Source organism: Podospora pseudopauciseta (genome assembly GCF_035222475.1).
Source record: "Podospora pseudopauciseta strain CBS 411.78 chromosome 7 map unlocalized CBS411.78m_7, whole genome shotgun sequence".
Classification (NCBI taxonomy): Eukaryota; Fungi; Ascomycota; class Sordariomycetes; order Sordariales; family Podosporaceae; genus Podospora; species Podospora pseudopauciseta.
The window spans coordinates 3,048,142-3,065,931 of NW_026946667.1; the positions used below are offsets into that span (position 1 = coordinate 3,048,142).

General features: G+C 51.8%; 6 protein-coding genes across 6 annotated transcripts; 4 read left to right on the plus strand and 2 right to left on the minus strand.

Moving 5' to 3' along the window:
• Positions 1-128: 128 nt before the first annotated feature.
• Positions 129-1,646, minus strand: QC763_701360 (uncharacterized protein; the record flags this gene model as incomplete). The annotated part of the gene is made up of 2 exons (XM_062915153.1): positions 129-134; positions 198-1,646. 2 exons carry the CDS (start codon positions 1,644-1,646, stop codon positions 129-131), a joined length of 1,455 nt encoding a protein of 484 aa, XP_062762209.1.
• Positions 1,647-6,368: 4,722 nt separating this feature from the next.
• On the plus strand, positions 6,369-6,665 carry QC763_701350 (uncharacterized protein; the record flags this gene model as incomplete). Its single annotated transcript, XM_062915152.1, has 1 exon — positions 6,369-6,665. The coding sequence occupies one exon, from the start codon at positions 6,369-6,371 to the stop codon at positions 6,663-6,665; it is 297 nt and encodes a 98-aa protein (XP_062762210.1).
• A 1,555-nt stretch (positions 6,666-8,220) lies between these two features.
• QC763_701340 (uncharacterized protein) lies at positions 8,221-9,438 on the plus strand (the record flags this gene model as incomplete). The annotated part of the gene is made up of 1 exon (XM_062915151.1): positions 8,221-9,438. One exon carries the CDS (start codon positions 8,221-8,223, stop codon positions 9,436-9,438), a length of 1,218 nt encoding a protein of 405 aa, XP_062762211.1.
• An 826-nt stretch (positions 9,439-10,264) lies between these two features.
• QC763_701330 (uncharacterized protein) lies at positions 10,265-10,897 on the plus strand (the record flags this gene model as incomplete). Its single annotated transcript, XM_062915150.1, has 1 exon — positions 10,265-10,897. One exon carries the CDS (start codon positions 10,265-10,267, stop codon positions 10,895-10,897), a length of 633 nt encoding a protein of 210 aa, XP_062762212.1.
• A 425-nt stretch (positions 10,898-11,322) lies between these two features.
• Positions 11,323-13,496, minus strand: QC763_701320 (uncharacterized protein; the record flags this gene model as incomplete). Its single annotated transcript, XM_062915149.1, has 2 exons — positions 13,223-13,496; positions 11,323-13,040 (listed from the first exon to the last, which is right to left on the minus strand). The coding sequence occupies exons 1-2, from the start codon at positions 13,269-13,271 to the stop codon at positions 11,323-11,325; spliced, it is 1,767 nt and encodes a 588-aa protein (XP_062762213.1). The 5' UTR covers positions 13,272-13,496.
• A 1,620-nt stretch (positions 13,497-15,116) lies between these two features.
• QC763_701310 (uncharacterized protein) lies at positions 15,117-17,443 on the plus strand (the record flags this gene model as incomplete). The annotated part of the gene is made up of 2 exons (XM_062915148.1): positions 15,117-15,157; positions 15,235-17,443. 2 exons carry the CDS (start codon positions 15,117-15,119, stop codon positions 17,441-17,443), a joined length of 2,250 nt encoding a protein of 749 aa, XP_062762214.1.
• Between the last annotated feature and the right edge of the window lie 347 nt (positions 17,444-17,790).

Below are 17,790 nucleotides of genomic sequence, written 5' to 3' on the forward strand. Positions count from 1 at the left end.
GGGTATAATAAAGTGAATAGGATCACATCATAAGACATAAGATTCTTAGTCTACATGCTCTATTACACTCCATCATTAACACGCCTCCTCATTCTTCCCTACAGTGTAAAGTATCAACATCCGCGTCCTTAGACCTAACGCCTCCTTCCAGGCCTTGGTTCATACAAGGGGATTCCCCTGTATGAGCAGTACCTTACATGACTTGGATCTGGTTGGGGCAGCGATTCATCATCCCAGTTAATCACCTTTCTCTTCCGGCTTCTTTTTGGGCTCTCATCTAGCTTCTCTCCAACCGTATCCATATTCACATCGCCCTCCCGCTCCTGCCCATGCCCCACCCCATCATCATTCCCACCCCCGTCAGCCTCGGAGACGTCTTTCATCTCAGCGTCCCTGTTATCACCAGCGTCCCTGTTATCATCACCATCTTCACCCGAGCCGTCACCATCATCAGCAATACCACCTTCCGCATGCTCGTAACTTGCCCGCCGACCGGTCAACACGCCCAAAACCCACACCCTCGCCTCCCCAATCTTCTCCACCACTTCATCCCTTCTCTTCTCCGCCTCAGACATCTTCTCCTCCGCGTTGACAACCCTTCTCTCGGCAGCAGCAACGCGTCTATCCACCCTCGACGTTCCCTCCCCCGGACCTGACCGTGTCGGATACTCCCGCTCCGTAGCCCTCGCCGCGCTCACTTCCGCTCTCTTTTGCGCGCGGTTCTTCCTCTGTTTTTCCTCGCCCACAGCAGAGGAACATTCCCCGACATGATCCTCACATAGTCTCAGGTGCAGGTGTAACAACCCTTGCTTTGGTTCATCATCTGGGTTTGCGTCGGGGAGGAGCCAAGGGAGGGAGACAGGCGTGAACAAGTCTTGTATCTTGGCCAGCCGCTCGCCGTATCTCGAAATGATCCAGCAGTTGCCCTGGCAGGATTCCTGGGTGAGCTTTTGGTGGATCTGGGCGGTGTAGAGCGTCGAGGGGTGAAGACAATGGGCGCAGGGAGGCCGAGGGTCGCGGGCCCCAGGCGCGGCGGAGGACTGGTAAGTGAGGGGTTTGCTGTTGGGATGGAGGGTGGTTGGACGCTGGGATGGTGGGTGATCTTGTTCGTCCACGGAGAAGGGGCGCGAGGAGAGGAAGTGTGGTCGTTCGCAAGCGCAGCACTGGATGCCTGCTGGGGTGAGCCGATTGGGGATCAGGTTCACGCCAGAAAGGGTGCAAATTGGATTCGAAAACTTGTTGAGAAGGATGCAAGACAGAATCATCGGTTTTTTGCAGTTCCAACATGTCGATGGTTGCAGCTTGGGTACCTTGTTCTTCTCAGGCTTGTGTGACGCTTTCTGCTTTGTTGGCTTCCAGTCTATAATGTTTGGAATATCCTCATAGTCAGAAGACGAGCTCTCAAGATAGGAGGAGAGGATTTCTTGCTGGCGAACAGGTTGTACAAGAATCGGGGGTGATATTAGAGGGTTGAGATGGAGCTCGTAGGCGTTGCAAAGTGTTTGACAATTGCAAGACCGACATTGCCACCGACGGGGAAGAATTATTTCGTGTGCGCCGAGGGATATGATGGGTGGAGGTGGGCGTCCTAGAGGTTGGCTGAACCCTGGGATGCCAGATATGGCCAGAATACACCTGTCCGCCATGTTGCCTGGGTAGGTATGCCAAAGTCAGGTTGTGGATGAAATTTGTGAAGAGGGTTGGTGGCGTTAGGTCTTCTGTCGTGGTCGTGGTTGAAGAAGGACAACGTGGGAATTCTGGAGTTTCAGTACACAAATTTACTTCCATCCTTGGGTGCCTACCTGCCGGTTTTGAATACGGGGCGGCGACAATGGCAGCGCTGCTAGGTGCTCCGCTCCATCGTCGTCTCGACGGAAGACCTGGTGACATCCAGCCACCATTCGTAACCTACCACAATAGGTAGCTGATAGACTTATAGACAAGGTCTTTGACAGTTCTCCATTGTTCAGTGGCAGCAGGGATCAATTATATTTGTTATTAGTGGGGACATCACAATATCTTTGAAGAAAAATGGGATAGCAGTTTCAATGATAGACCCCTACTGTTTCGAACATGTAAGCCATTTGTGAGTGTAGTTGCTTCTGAGACTTTTCCATCGCGTGTACATGTAGAAACTAAAAGCTAAGACCATGTGTACCGTGGTATATTGTGAAATGGCGATGTTTGCTTTGAGACTAAACATATATCAGGTTCAATCCCTATTTGCCTTCTGACCCTACTACTCAGGTGTGGAACACATTCATGAGTATCAGCATTGCCAATTGACAATCCTCGTTTTAGTTCTCTTCATCTCCCGTTCCTGATTGTCATTCTCCTCATTATCTTCGTCTTTGTCACCAACATCTAGGATCTTCATTTGAGATAGTTCTATGACACCTTGAGACTTTCTTCTCGTCTCTGGCTTTGTACGGGCCATGCCTCCACCCAGGTTCCGTGCCATCACGGCTACAGCACTTGGATATGAATCCATCTGGATATGCCACCCTGTGATAAAGAGTATCTTTGGGAGATGGGGCACTAAAGGTAGCAGTATTCCAGGCAGCGCCCTGCTCATTCAAACTCGAGAGGAGCCAAGAGTATTTAGATTAGCTGTCGAAAAGACCAACTGGATCTTTCCTTCAAGGGTTTAGAACATGAAGTCTCAACTTACCTGGATGGTAGGAGCAGGCAGATTGACCATTAGCCCCTTCATCAAACGTTTTATTGCAAAGTCCACAGATGCGAAGACTGGCATCATCGTCGTTCCTCTTTCGCTTCATACCTACACCAGCATCCGGCTGCGTGGCAACTGTAATCTTGTCCTGGGGCTTATGAACCCCAACTTCACAAGGCTTTGCATCACCGTCCCCTTTGCAGCACGTCCAGATGAACCCCTCAGGATGTTCATCTTTCTCCACCAATGTCATCGGTCCCTCTCGCCACTCTTCCCATTCTTCCCATATCTCGGCGTCCTCGTTTTGCTCACACTCCCCTGGAATTGTTAACCGGACTGATGGAAGTACATAAAAGTGGGTCTGATAGACATACCATCGTGGTACTTGCACTCTCCGTGCTTGTTTTCAGAGTCGAAAAATGTCTCTTCACATCGCTCACATAAATGAAATTCCGACTGGAGAGAAATTGGTGCAGCTGTTTTGACTGCTGGCTTGAAAGTCCAGCTGCATCTACTCTGCCAAGCAAAGGAATGGTGCATACTTGGTGAAGGGTAGAGAGATATTCGGTGAGGGTCTTTTGCACGTCGCCGTTCTTGCTGCATAGCACTCTGAGCGCTGCCTTGAGATGATCTGGTGGTGCATTTAGGATGTCGCTGATATTGTCGAATACAGCCATTCTGCTCGAGGTGAATCGCTTTCAACTTGGTGCTTGTTTGTATTGTGTTGTGTGAGTATAGGGACCGGGCAAAGGGTGAACGCGTCTGGGAAATTACAAATGGCATTGCAAGATGGCCCAGGCCACCCCTAAGCACAGTGTGAACTTCTCTAGGTTTGATAGCTCTAAAAATAATTATGCTAGATTTTTTACAAGATTGTATTAGGCTCCTGCAAGGGTTACAGAGGTAGAGCCTGAGCCTAGAGATGAAGTATTTAAGTGAAACAAAGCGTATCCCCTGTCCCTTTCATGTCCTCTGCTTATTGCTCCTCTCCCTTCACCTTCTTATCACCCTTTGCTCTGTGAGGCCCTGTGGTACATCTAGAGACACCTCCATTAGTGTCACAGCACTCGTGAATGAACCCTCCAGGGTATGTCACCCTGTGACACGGGGTGTCTTTTGGTGTAGGTGTCCCATACTCGCACCACATTGGGGGCTTCAGCATCCAACTGCAGAGGGGCTGTTGAATATTAGCTAGCATCAGGACACTGGCACTCTAAAGACATTGAGTGTCACAAACTCACAAGTGTGATAAGTGCGAGCATCGTTTGAGTTGTTGGCATCGGTGAATGCCTGGTCGCAGCGCTCACAAATCTTCAGATCGTCATGCTCTTCTCTCTCACGCTTGACTGAGATGCCGGTTCCTTGAGCAGAGGAATGCTGAAGGTGATGAAAGCGGTGCAGAGGGCTCATGCTTTGTTCTTGCACCGTTGTTCCGTAGCTCGCCTGTCGCAACATATCCAGAGGAAGCCCTCTGGGTATTTCATTTGGTTGTCTGGAGTGTGTCATAGGTTCATAGTGATCTTCTTCATAATCATTCCAAACACTGGAATCTTCAACTACATACATTCTCCAATATAAAGCTCAGTATTAAGCTCTTAACACGTGCTGCATTTGTCAGAGATTGCTGCTCGGGGAGGGGGGCTTACCATCATGAAACCAGCGCGCGCCATCTTTATTATCAGTTTCCAAGAATGGCTTTTTGCAATTGTGCAAAAATTGTAGCTCGGCCGATCAGTCAGGATTTTGTTCTCTGACAATGGAAAGATATTTGGCAATGGTATCGCATGCTTCTTTGTTCTTGGTGCAGAAAATGCGCAGAGCAGTACCTAGATGCTCTGGCGGTGCATTCAGAATGTCGTCAGGTTTCTAGGGGTTTCCCATGGTTCTTCTTAAATGACTATTGGGCGTTGGTTGTGTTTAAGTTGGCAAAGTGAACATTGCAGTGTGAAGCGATAAATGCTACCCTCAGAAGTCTCGTTTGGACAAACGCGTCCGGTAGAGCTGAAGTCTGGGGTTATCTATCATGCCGGACATTTTTCCCTTTTCATTAAGCCGTTCATGGCCCGGGGCCACCGGCATCACTATCATGAGATTACAAATGAATTTGCCAAAACACTAAAACTCAGAAATGTACCTGGTCGCTATCCACACTCCAAACATAGTTCATAGACACTCTTCTTGATTACTCCCGGGCCTCATCACAGCCTTTGGAATCGTCTTCTCCCTCTTATTCCGCTTCCTCATGCTCCGGCTTAGAATCCGACTTAAACCTTCCTCTCTTGGAGTTCTTGCCCTAATGTCTCCTAATTTTACAATCACGTTTTCTCGCCGGGTGTCTTTCCTATCCCTAGGCTCGTGAGCTAGCTCATCGCAGTCATACCAGACATGAGAGTCTTCATCAAGCTCTGGCAGACCCGATATATATTCTTCTGATGTCCTGGATACAGACAGTACCAATCCAAAAGCCGGCCAAGTTTGTTTGCCACAGAACACGATGTGAAGACTGGATGGTAACGTTACCTCCTATATCTCAAAAAACGGTTGGATTCAGGTGCCTGATAATCTGAGTGCTCCCTCTTCCGCTTCATCTTTCTGAGAACGGCAGCCTCCATGTCTGATATCTTGCGATATATAGGCTGTGTTGGGTCCCTGGCTTGATGATGCCCAAGTGTACAGCCTGACCGGCCGCCTTCTTTGTCGCAATAGGTGTACTTGAAGCCAGCAAGGTACAGATCCTTATTCCTCCCATCATCACGAGGACCCCCCGCATCTGAGTCCCAGTTCTCCCACTCCCCCGCTTCCCAATCGCGTTCTAGTTTGCCTTCATGAACAGAAGAAACTATTAGCAACACGGCAAGTCAAATTCGAGCGGTAGACAACTTGAAGGGCGCTTACCAGGATGATATCGGCACTGCTTCGGTGCAGGGGCGGCGAGGCGAACCGGAGCCGGAGCAGGCGGGCAGCCAGAAGTAGAGGTGCGAGTGGAAGAGGAAGTATGAGTAGAAGTAAAAGTACGACTAGGGAGTAGGAACCGGAGCACGTGGAGGACCAGGGGCGGGAGTGGTCACGGGAGCTCGCAGTGGGCGTTTCTTCTGGAGATTCTGAGATGTCTGACCAGCCGAATACTGACCACCTCATCGTTATTGCACAAAGCATACACTGCATCGCGCAGATGCTCTTCCGGCGCATTGAAAAGGTAGTCCAACCTTTCAGCATGCGTAGCCATGATGAAAGAGAAGATAAAGTCGGGGAACATGGGGATGAATGCCGAAAAGATTCAGAGCTTTGAATTTTGAGCAGATATAAACATGCAAACGAAGTGCGCTCGTGGGATTGCAATTTCCCTATCTGAGCCCCACCGACTTGGCAACTGTTGACACCCCTTTTTTTCTCTATTGACACCAACTCTTTGTACGTCTTCTCACTCTTTACTGATCTTCGAGACCGACCTCTTTCTTTGCCTTTTCTTTTCTGCCAAGGCTTTGTATTCGAGTAATTGATGTTTGCCATATGTACAACCTCGTGCGCTCGCAATCTTGTCGCAGCACATGTGTACCGAAACCCTCCAGGCTTGTTCTCACGGTTTTCGGGAGTGTCTTGGAGACCGTTATCTTCCCAAACCCAACCTTCCCAAGTGTATGATGAATCACCCACCACAAGAGACTCTACGATCCGGTTAGTAGAGGAAACTGGAATGTTGGAAAAGGAAGTAGCCTGCCAGGATGATAGCGGCAGTCTCCATCAAGGTCATAATCTCGGACCCAAGCCTTGTTACATCGGCAACAGATATCAACTTCAAATGCATCCCCATCTTCCTCGCTCTCCTCCCCCTCGCCATCGTAGGACTGAACCGCCTCCAAAGCTTGCGTCATGCGTTCCCGGAGCTTCACATCAACCTTGCATAGTGCTTTCAGAACAGCACGAAGTTGACATTCAGGTGCCTTGGCGATCCGTTCTGCGCTCCATATCTCTTGGTATTCGCATTCACTGACCGATTCCTCTTCCGAGTCCATCGCTGGGAATGATTTGCTGAGGTTGGTTGGTTTGAGTTGAAAGTTGGGTCAACTTGAACAAACTGGTACATAGTGTCGAGTTCAATCGAATTGCACTCGAGCTATGCCCAAGAGAGTTAGTTAAATGAGCCTCATATTCATCCTGGTTTTTGTCATTATCGAGAGCCTGCCGAGGTTATTGCTAGTTTACGAAGTGAAAGTCGCAGCACCGTCTCTACAGTAAATCCTTCCTTGCACAGTGGTCGCCAACATGGAGTTTTGTGTGAGACGTTGAGGTCTGGCCCCAATCCCGGTTGACCGGAGTCACTCGGCCCGACCATGTGGTGGTCGCCAGACAGTCAACGACCAGACCGGCGGTTTCGGGCGCCGTGTTACCGAGATTCGTCCCACTGCTCGGAGGCCGGGGCCACGGAGGAGTCCTTTGTCAAAAGTTGAAGTCAGGGAGGCCGGTGACACGTTGAGCCAGACACGACTGATATTTGTCAGGCAAAAGTCATGAAACACACCAAAGGACCACTTTCAGCTGCGATCATCAAATGTTGTTTCTGCGTTTCTGCGTGTTCTCCACAGCAGGCCAGGGAAGTGGCCGTTGGAATGGCTAAAAAAAGGGGGCCATGGGCGGGGTACCGTTGGATAGCTCCGGCTCTGGGAATTCCAGCATCTGGTTCCAGGTTTTCCAGAGGTGGGGCCTTTTTCAGGGGAACCACCTTTTGCCAGTTGCCGCCAATTCCCGGAACGCGCGGATACGAGTGAACACGAGCGAGTTGGATCATGACAAACGGATGAACCATGCCGGCGGACCACAACACACACACACACACACACACACACACACACACACAGTTCCAGGTTGGATCACCACCTCGGCGCGTGGGTAGGTAGTTTGTGCTGCTGTTACCAGTCGCCAGCATGGAATTGCCCCATTCGGTTTTTGATGGCAACATGTGCTCACCTTTTTAGTGCAAAATTGATGCATGTTGTGCCTGGGCAGAAATGGGGCACACTGGGGCATCCTGTCGATCGGCAGTCGCCAAGAGATGAGATGACTTCTTGGGGCTGTGCTCAGCCGCCCTGGCATTGGACATGGACCTGCAGCATGCAGCAGCACCGGCCAGGGGTTGGTTGACAACCCAGGGCTGCTGTGTGGCCCCGTGGCGTCGAGAGCCCGTAATAATAATCTCACGACCCCAGCCAGGCCATCGTGTGGTGTTCCTCTTTTCTTCAAGACATCTCGACCTTCCTTCGCCGTCACACCGAACACCTTCTCTTGCTCCTTCTTCCTCCATTCTTTGCTCATCCAACCGTCTCCCGAGACGACCACGTTCTTTCCCAACACAACCTCTTCTGACACTCGCTCACAAGTCACAACCGACTTTTACCGTTTTTAAACAGTTTTCTCGTGTGACGCAATCGCCAAGTCTGACAGTCGCTGCTCTACTCGCGCGTTTGCCACTGCTTCAGCATCATTTAAAACCTCGAGGTCGAAGTTTAGCTCACCACCAGCTCCCCCTCACACCACACACATCTCTCAACATGCGCGCTTTCACAACTCTGGCAGCTGTGGCTGGCGTCCTCGCCTCGGGCGCCTCCGCTGAGAACTATCTCGGTTTCAACTCGGGATCCACCAAGGCCGACCACTCGGCCAAGTTCAAGGCCGACTTCCTCCAGGAGTTCAAGACCGCTCAGAATCTCGAGAGCGCTCCAGGAACATTCAACGCTGTGCGTTTGTACACCAACATTCAGGCCTACTCCAAGGACGACCCCATCTCGGCCTTCGAGGCCGCCGTCGAGACCAAGACCAAGATCCTTCTCGGTGTCTGGACCTCGGGCACCGATAGTATCGCCAACGAGCTCAACGCCCTGAAGAAGGCCATCGACAAGTATGGCAAGTCTTTCACCGACCTGGTCATCGGCATGTCCATCGGCAGCGAGGATCTATACCGCATCTCCGAGACCGGTATCAAGAACGAGGCGGGCGTCGGTGCTGGCCCTGACGTCCTGCTCAAGTTCATCAGCGATTACAAGAAGTCGGTTGCCGGGACTGCTCTCGCCAAGGTCCCCATCGGTCACGTCGACACCTGGGATGCCTACACCAACGCCACCAACAAGGCCGTAGTCGACGCTCTCGACTGGGTTGGTGTTGATGAGTACCCTTACTATGAGAGCGGCAAGGGCAACCACATCAAGAACTCGGGCAAGCTTTTCGACCGCGCCTACGATGCCGTTGCTGCCGCTGTTGGTGGCAAGCCTATCTGGATTACCGAGACTGGTTGGCCCGCTTCCGGCCCTGACTGGGATGAGGCCGAGGCCACCGTCGCCAACGCCAAGTATTATTGGCAGGAGATCGGCTGCCGCAAGCTCTTCAACAAGGTCCCCACTTTCTGGTACAACCTCCGTGACTCCAACCCCGACAACAAAATGCAGTTCGCCATCACCAAGGATCTCTCCACCAAGCCTCTCTTTGACCTCACCTGCCCCACCACCTTTGACACCCCCACCGGTACTTCTGCTTCCTCTACCGCTAGCGCCACCGGCTCCCAGACCAGCGTGAGCGCCCCCGGCAGCTCTGCCACTGGCGGTGCCGGCAGCACTGGTGGAAGCACTGACTCCGGCTCTTCCGAGACTGGCACCGACTCCGAGGCTTCCAACCAGGATGATGTCGTCGAGGGCAGTGCTTCCCTCGGCAAGGGCCTCTCGGCTGTCACGATCGCCGGCCTGGCTCTCGTTGCCGGTGTCTTCGCTCTCTTCTAAATTTTGGGTACCAGTCAGTTAGAGTGTGGGTTGGTGGATTTCTCAACAGTCTATAGAGGAAGGGATTTCATTGCATAGCATGGTTGTATGTACATACCATCTTGGGAGTCAACATTTTGGGATTTCTTTTTCGCGCCAGCTGTCTTCATTGGTCCAGGATAGCTATACCTGCAGTTTCAAGAATACCCTTTTGGCATTTCCTTCTCAAGCAGCCCCTTGTTTTCGTCACGGTGAAGAGTGTCCTGATAGCTGGGCTTGTAGGATGATTTACGGATAGGCATCATTTAGTTATGAGAGGATACCATAAAAATATAGACAGGGAAATGTTTTGGTTTATGCTAGATACTGGCCACCTGATCTGCGCAGTCCCACTACCGTCAACCATCGATAAGGATGTTGACAACAAACAAAAAAAGAGTCAGCGGTGACGTCACTGATATCGAACATGTTCTCCAACTGATCACCCATCGCGGCTGCCCCCTCCCCTCAATTAAGCTCCCGTCCCTTCGTACCGAAAGCGGCAAAAGTGAATCCCCGCCAAGAGGTCACGATAGAGTTTGACTTTCGGCCGTTGAAGACGGCTGTTTATTTGTTTGGGACTGTCTTGCAACTTCCACAAGCCTCAACCGTCATCATCGGCCGCCTGCATGAAGGGGTCCCCTACGTCATTGCCCAGGCAGTCAGCTTTTATACCACTCCGCTCGCTGCGCATGCACCTCCTTCTACATCCAACACACAATATCCCATACCTTGCAAAAAAGACTTCAAGCATACTTCCGGACGAGATTTAACTCCAGAACAGCCATCAGACCACGGACCAGTAACCATGTCCCACCCCACCTCTGGCCAGTCCCCCTCGGGCTCCGTCCCTTCCCAACCCCCCAAATCAGAAGTATACAACGCCGGTGCCAATGCCAACCCCAGCGCCGCCCCAATGCACCTCCGACATCCCATGACACGCAACCTCTCCGAGTTCGCGGTAGGCGACACACCCCTCGCAACGGCCTCTCCCACGGCTAACGCCCCTGGGACTGACTACCTCACCTGCCGCCGCAACCCTTACAACGAGGCTTCTGGCAAACCCACGGCGGGGTCCCTCGGGCGAGGCGTTCACGGCGGAAAGCCCACTAGCGAGCGGGAGAGAAGAGCTACACACTACGAGGGCGAGGGCGGGGAGGCGTTGCAGAACGAGAATGAGGATGCTCAGGGCAAGATGGAGACTTGTGGCGAGGGCAAGGTTGCTGATGCGGTGGAACGCACGAGACGTAGGGATACGAGTGGCGAGCCGCATGGGCGAGTGAGGGGAGAGGTGAGCTTCTTGGGGGAGGACGGTGATTTGGAGAGGATGAAGGCAAGGCAGGAAGTCGAGCGGACGCAGATCAAGAAGATGAGGGAGAGGGGGGAGGATGTAGATGGTCGGGGCGGGAAGGAGGAGAGGAAGCCGAGTGTGGAAGTTTAAGGGTTACGCTGACATGCAGTGGAAAAGAGGATGGAGGATTGGAAGGGTGATGTGTATCTTTCAGGGGACGGGCTTAGACTATTTATCGATTTATCAATGCCGGCTGATGCCTTTCATTGTGTGGTGCCCTCTCCCTGCTCATGTTGCAACCTTGCTTACTGTAACCCTTAGCAGTCAGCATGAAGAACGAGACGCTCCACCAGCGACCAAACCAACATTAGTGACTCCTGGCAGGATCTTGTGTACTAATGGGGAAATTATCACCACCACGAACGCATATATCAGACTGATGACCTTGGCATTTCTCAAAAGGGGACCTGTTCCCTTGTATTATCCTCTGTGCTATGCTAGATATTCCTGAGCTAGCAGCATCTATGTATGATCTGGGTATCTAAAACACACAAACGCCTATGCCATACAACGTCTCAAATCCAAGGGTTCGGAATCGTTGTCTCCAAGACAGTCCCATTCGCGAAGATGGTGCCGTTACGAAGAATAGTTGTGTGGCCAGGGTGGAGCTCGGGGGAGGGATGATCGATCGACCTGCCGTCGGCGAATATGATACCATTCCAAGACTTCTCCCCTCCCGCCGACTCAAGATCCCTCGCCTTGACCAACGGACTCTTCAGCTTGTTCACGTCACAGTTCTCACTGATGACGTACAAGTTCATCCCGATGCCCAGCCAGTACATCTCGGCGCTGAGCATGTTCCAACTCAACTGATGCCTTTGCTGAACGCCAATGTAGTCCACCATCATGACGTTCGGCCACGACTCGGGGCTCATCCCGGCCACGCCCGCCCAGTACAAAGCCGGGTTGACCTGCTGTATGGCAAAACCCTGGAGGCTATACGCCGTCGACGCCACCGCGTTCGGGGTGGCGAGCCACTGGGCGATGTGGAACTGGCCAAAGTCCTTGTCCCCGCCGCGCTTGAGGTCCTTCCAGTTGCTGATCTGATCGGGGGCCAGGGCGTTGATGTCTTGTATGTTGGACCAGTGATCCCTGACCCCGATCCTGTTTTGGGCGTACAGCCCGTCGCCGACGGCTTCCTTGGGCACGTCCTTGAGGTTCTGCCCGTTAAGCAGGAAGATGACGCAGCCTTTGCCGTCGTTGCGGTCCATGAAGTAGGAAGCCGGTTGATTCTGGAAGGGAACCGAGGTGTCGAGGTTGGGGCAGCGGTTGTTGACGCCACGGATCTTGGAGAGGAAGTCGTTCCAGAGCTGGGCGTCCCAGTAGATGGGGCCGCGGTCGGGGGTTTCGTAGCGGCCGATGAGGTAGCGGACGCTGAGGAAGATGAGCTCGCCCGGGTTTTCGCGGGTGAAGAGGTTGATCTCGGAGATGACTTCGTCCAGGGACTCGCCCGAGTTGCCGATGCAGACCGTGGCTGTTTCGTCGTTGACGTGGAGGGTGTGGAAGCCGAGGTTGCGGGCTGGGTTGTTGTCGTCGTGGACGGAGCCGACGCGCAGGTCGAACCAGCGGGCGCCGGCGCGGAGCTGGTCGTAGATGTTGATGCCTTGGTTTTGGGTGTTGAACGAGTTTCCGATGCTCCTGATCTTGTTGGTAATCTTGGACATTCCCGAGTCGTGGGTGCCTGGGAGGAAGAGATGGCGGACGGGCCTGTCTTTGATGGTGTTGTATATCCAACGCATCCACCCGCCTCTGTCGTGGCGAAGGGAGGCATAAAAGCCGTATTTGGAACTGCCGGTTATGACCAGAGTGACCGAGGACTCGCCGCCGGGGAACTGGTAGATGCGTTGGCCTAGGTTCATCCCGGAGAGATCGAGCGTGACGGACCGCTGATCTACCAAGGGCCCAGTCCCCTTGACGCGCAGAGCAAACTTCTTGTTGGTTCCGTCGATACGGTAGTAAGCCTCGCCAGCATCGTCTTGAGTAGCAATTCTATTGCGATACTTAATCGCATTCTGTCTGCTTTTGCCCTGGGGAACGTCGCCAAAGTCGAAGGTGCTCATCTGGTACGAGTGGGTATTTTCAAGAATGAACCGGTGGGGAGTCAGGTTCACGACCGAAATGTAGAACTTTGGCGAGAGCTGGCTGGCCGGGCTCATGAAGACACTGGCGGGCTGGTAATTCCCGGCTGGTGTCTGCTCGGTGCTGAAGGTGCGGTCTTGGAGCTTGCAGGCATCTTGAGCATTTACCAGCAAGCCGGCGAAGCTGGCCACGAAGGCCAGCGACTGGAGGATTCTCATGACCATGGTGAGGTGAAACTGGCTGGCTGGAGGTGTTCAAAAGGAGCGACTGAGAGAGAACAGAAAATATAAAGAGATGGATAGCACTGCCAGATCATGGCCATGAGGGACAAAATACCTGCTGGGAGCAAGTGGATTGAGACGGGATGGGATGAAGTGAATTCCATGTTTTATATCAGCTCCCCCCTCGCCCACAGTGAATCAGACCCAGCTATTGCTGAGAAAAGGGGGATGGATGACCCCTGGAGCATTCAAGGAGGTTGGCCATTGTCTTGAATTTCCACCCAGATGTCCAATTCGGTGGTCGACCACCTCATGTGGCCGACTTTTTCCACAACTCCAATGGAACGTATCGCCTCAATCCCGTCCCCTGAACAATTTCTTCTCGGCTCTTGGATGACTTTTATGGAAGGAGTTCTGCTTGGTGCCAGCAGCAGATCGTGGGGAGGTCTCAGTGTCCAATCACCTGCCATGTCGTCTCCAAGTCCTGTGACGCTAACACCCGACAGGTTCCTGGAGTTGCCGGAAGGCGCCAAAGTGGCACAAATGCCGGCCGAATCAGAGGCCTCGGAAGGAGCTGTCAAGCGGAAGGTGCAACGTGCCATTGGGTACTTTTGGCCAAGTGAAATAAAGTGAAATCCTACACCGACTCCCACAAGATCCTACCTACTGATACCTACCCACTGATTCTTACTCACTGATTCCTACCCACTGATTCCTACCCGCTGACTACAACTCCTATCCCAGACACCTCACATGCTTTGTGATATAGATTGAATGTCTGCCTACACTGTCTTTTGAACCTTTCCAACTGCACAGTTTGATAAAGCATAAATTTCCCCTCGAATTTGAGGTGGATAGATTTTTTCTCGTGAACCAGAACGGGAAAATGGAATTGTGCACTGCTGCAAGCAGCGCCAGCCACCATGCATGTTCGGAAACCTCCGTGCCAATTATACGACAGGTGAAGTCTTCAGCACAATGGTGCTGAAGCCCTGTCACCAGGCACTTTCTCAGTCGATGTTGGCTCTGGCCCATCGAAAAGAAAAGAATATGACAGATAGCTCTCTTTTCAAAATCCCGTTTTGAGGGCACTTTGATTTTCGAATACATCACAACTGATGCACCATATGGTTCTCCGTTGACAATGGCAACATATCATATCCCCAGAAACCAACAGGACCCCGCAGGAGACTGGGAAGCCCTGATCGTCTGCCCAAGTCTACATGATGACAAGCTGCCAAAATCTTCCCTTGGGTGGTCGCATGCGACTCTCGCCGCAGTCCCTCAAGAAAATCCAACAAAATCAGCGGTACACGACGAAGGCGTATATCGGGATTGTTTTGATGAGGCTGGTTCAGGCCAACTTGACGACGATAATTCAAATCAGCATGGGTTGACACCGCATACAGGGGCCTGTTACCCGCTCACCTTCGACAATATGGAACGTTGGACAAATGCTTCGGGGGCTGTGTCCTGCTCGATCCAGGTTTGGATGGAACAGATGAACTCTCTTCCATCCCGAGTATTGAGGCCAACCCCAGCAACGGCTACATCGCAAGAGCCAGAGCTCGACATTGCAAACATCCCAGATCTCTTCAGAGGTTTAGCGCCAATTGGGTCATCAGCTTTGCGAAAGCCTGCTTTCATCTACCCAGTGACGCCAGATCTAGAAGTTGAGGATCTTGGAGGTGATGCAGTTGAGTCCAAGGATGTTGTGATGCCACCACCAGCGACAGCTCAGGCCAGCTCGAAAAATCTGAGACCTTCAGAACCAGCCACTACAATAGAAAATTCGTTTCGCAAAGATGAGTCTGGCTGGGGCAATCCGCTCACAGATTCAGGCTATGCCTCCGCAGTTCATCAAGGGAGCCAATCGTCTCTTCATATCAACAGCTCAGCATCTGGGAATTCTAGAGTCAATCATCCAGCAAGCTCACCGACACGCTCTTTATCATCGATCAGTGTTAGGCATGTGTCTAACCTGAAAGCGAAAATGCTTGACTTACAACATGGCCCTGTCGATTCTTGGGTTGACACTTCAAAGCTTGCAGTGTTTATACCGTCTATGATTGGGTAAGTGTATTTTCTAAGCCCTCGCGTTTTCAATGCTAACATCAGCCACTCCAGCAAACCCAAAACCTTTTTCATCGTAGACTACAAGAGGGACAATGGACGAAAATGCCTGAGCCGGCTATTCGAGTGGATTATCTCATACGTTCACATCAGTGAGACGAAATGCTGGATCACGGAGTATCCGAGCCCACGACTGTCATCAATCATGGAACTGTCACACTTCTTTCGGGTACCGAAACAGTCACCAACTCAAGGCCATCTTGCAGATTTTACCGCCAAATGGACCACATGGGGATCGCATACTACCTGTCCAGTCCATCTCAGTTTCGAAGCATCGTCAATACTGAAAGGTCTTGCATGCTTGTCCCAAATTGCTGAGCACTCGAGTCTCAGGCAACACCACTCGTATGCCCTCAGCCCCAGGATGAGAATCCTTGGCGGATCCTCGAAAGGCATAAACTCCCGAAAGGGCCCATATGGATTGACCAATACTCTGGGCTGTTCCTCTCCTCCAGAAATCGCTTGTGTTTCGAATAATCATGAAGAGATCTTCTCCTGGCTTCAGACATTGCCTAGCTGTCTGGCGGTGGAGTTCAAATTAGATCCTTCTTTTCCAAACACCTCAGATTTGAGCGCGGCGCACTTCCTAATTGATCCACGAAGCAACTCAGACATCTCTTCATATTCATCAGAGATGACGATTGATTCTTACATGCTATCAATCTCAGATACACCAAGCAGTGAGGCTCAAAACCTTTCCTGCCACATGCACTCTGGCAGATACCAATCGCTCACTGGGTGCCTTGCTACTCTGCTCTACAAGGTGTTCATGGATCAACTATCTCGGAATATCTCAGTGTCTTCCCGCCCCAATGCTACCGGAAAGCAGCCTCGGAACGGCTGTGATTCTGGACACCCACAAGACGGAGGAGATTCCACCCAAGTAGCAAATGGGGAAGCACCCAATGGGTCTTCAGTGTCTCGAGAAAGCGCGATATCTAGTTCCGAGGCTCCTGCTTCACAGCCGCTTAAAAGAACCCGTGAAAGCGACAGCAACGAAGACGACACCCCTGACGGCAGACGACCCCGGCGAACTAAGGTCCAACTAGGGGAGCTACTCAACTCGCCGAAGTTGCTCGCCTGTCCATTTTGGAAGCTTGATTGTCAGAAGCACCGAAAATGCTTCAAGAGTGAACTACATACGGTTAGCCGAGTTAAACAGCATCTTTCTCGAAGACACAGGCCGACGTTCTACTGCGATCGTTGCATGGTAATATTTCCCGACAAGGCCAGCCACAACCGCCATCTGACGCAGCTATGTATCCTGGATCCGAATGCCTCCCTGGACGGAATTAGCCATCTCCAACAGTGGGAGCTGTCGAGGCGATCAAACCGAAGTCTCAGTGAACAGGAACAATGGTTCGCAATTTGCGACATTCTATTCCCCAATCAGACCAGGCCCATGTCAGCCTATATGGACCATCGCTTGTCCGAAGCAATCTGCCAGTTTCGTGAGTTTACGCAGCGTCAAGGCCGCGTCATAGCGACAAGGGAGCTTCACAAAAGTGGTGTTCTACGCGATATCTCAACTTCTGACAGCAAGAACCATCAAAGATCAAACGACACAGCAAGCGCAGCTACTGAAGCAGTCATCCAGGGTGCCTTGGGTCGTGCTCTCGACCTGATATTCGAAGACTGGCTGGCGGACGCACCGGTTGAGGCGTTGCAGAGGTCGGAACTGTCATCAACAGAGCCTAACGGATTAGAGGTCCCAAACCTCGTAGCTTCCTCCAGCTCCGTGGCTGACAGTGGTGTGACACTGGTGAACAACCACACACAACTGACCCAACCCGAACAACCGGCATGTAGCCCCCATGTTGCGCCCTTGCAAGATGGCGCCCCGGTATTCCTTGATGCCAAAGGTCTTTCGTCGGAAGGCGCTCTTGTTGTTGCAAGCAATGCTAGTCTAAGCCAAGGGTTTCCAGAGCCGACAATGATCAATCACACTCAACCCCTAGACAACACAAGGGCATGGGAGAAAGACACAAACGTTACGCTTGACATTGATCGCCATTTACTTGACATCGGCGTACCCATAGTGGGCGAACTAGCTTTGGATACGCATGTTAACAGAAGCCCGGACTGGAAGGGTTCGACTGGGTCATGGGAACATACAGACATGCTGAACACCGTACCATGCGATGAGGCAGGGATGGGACTATTTTTTGATATACAAGCCTTCAGTAACCAACAGTTGTTTTGAACCTATCGGGAAATTGAAAAAATGTTTTGTTATCAGATATGGGAATTCCAACGAACGCTCATTAGCGACCACAATGAGAATATCGAGATGCCGCCTTGCTCCTTCGAAACAAGACTTTGATAATGACTGGTTATTGGTGAGGTTGAGAATGCTCCTGCGATTATCAGCGCAAACTCCGCGTTCAAGTTGAAACCGCAATCTATCATCATAATCCAAATTTCCATCTCGAACGATGGATTTCGTGGTGGTTGGATGTCGGTGGTCTGACCCCTTACGACCAAGTGGCGTCATCAGACCACTGGGTGCCAACACACAACGCACCTCGCCCAGCAACAGCGAATTTCAAC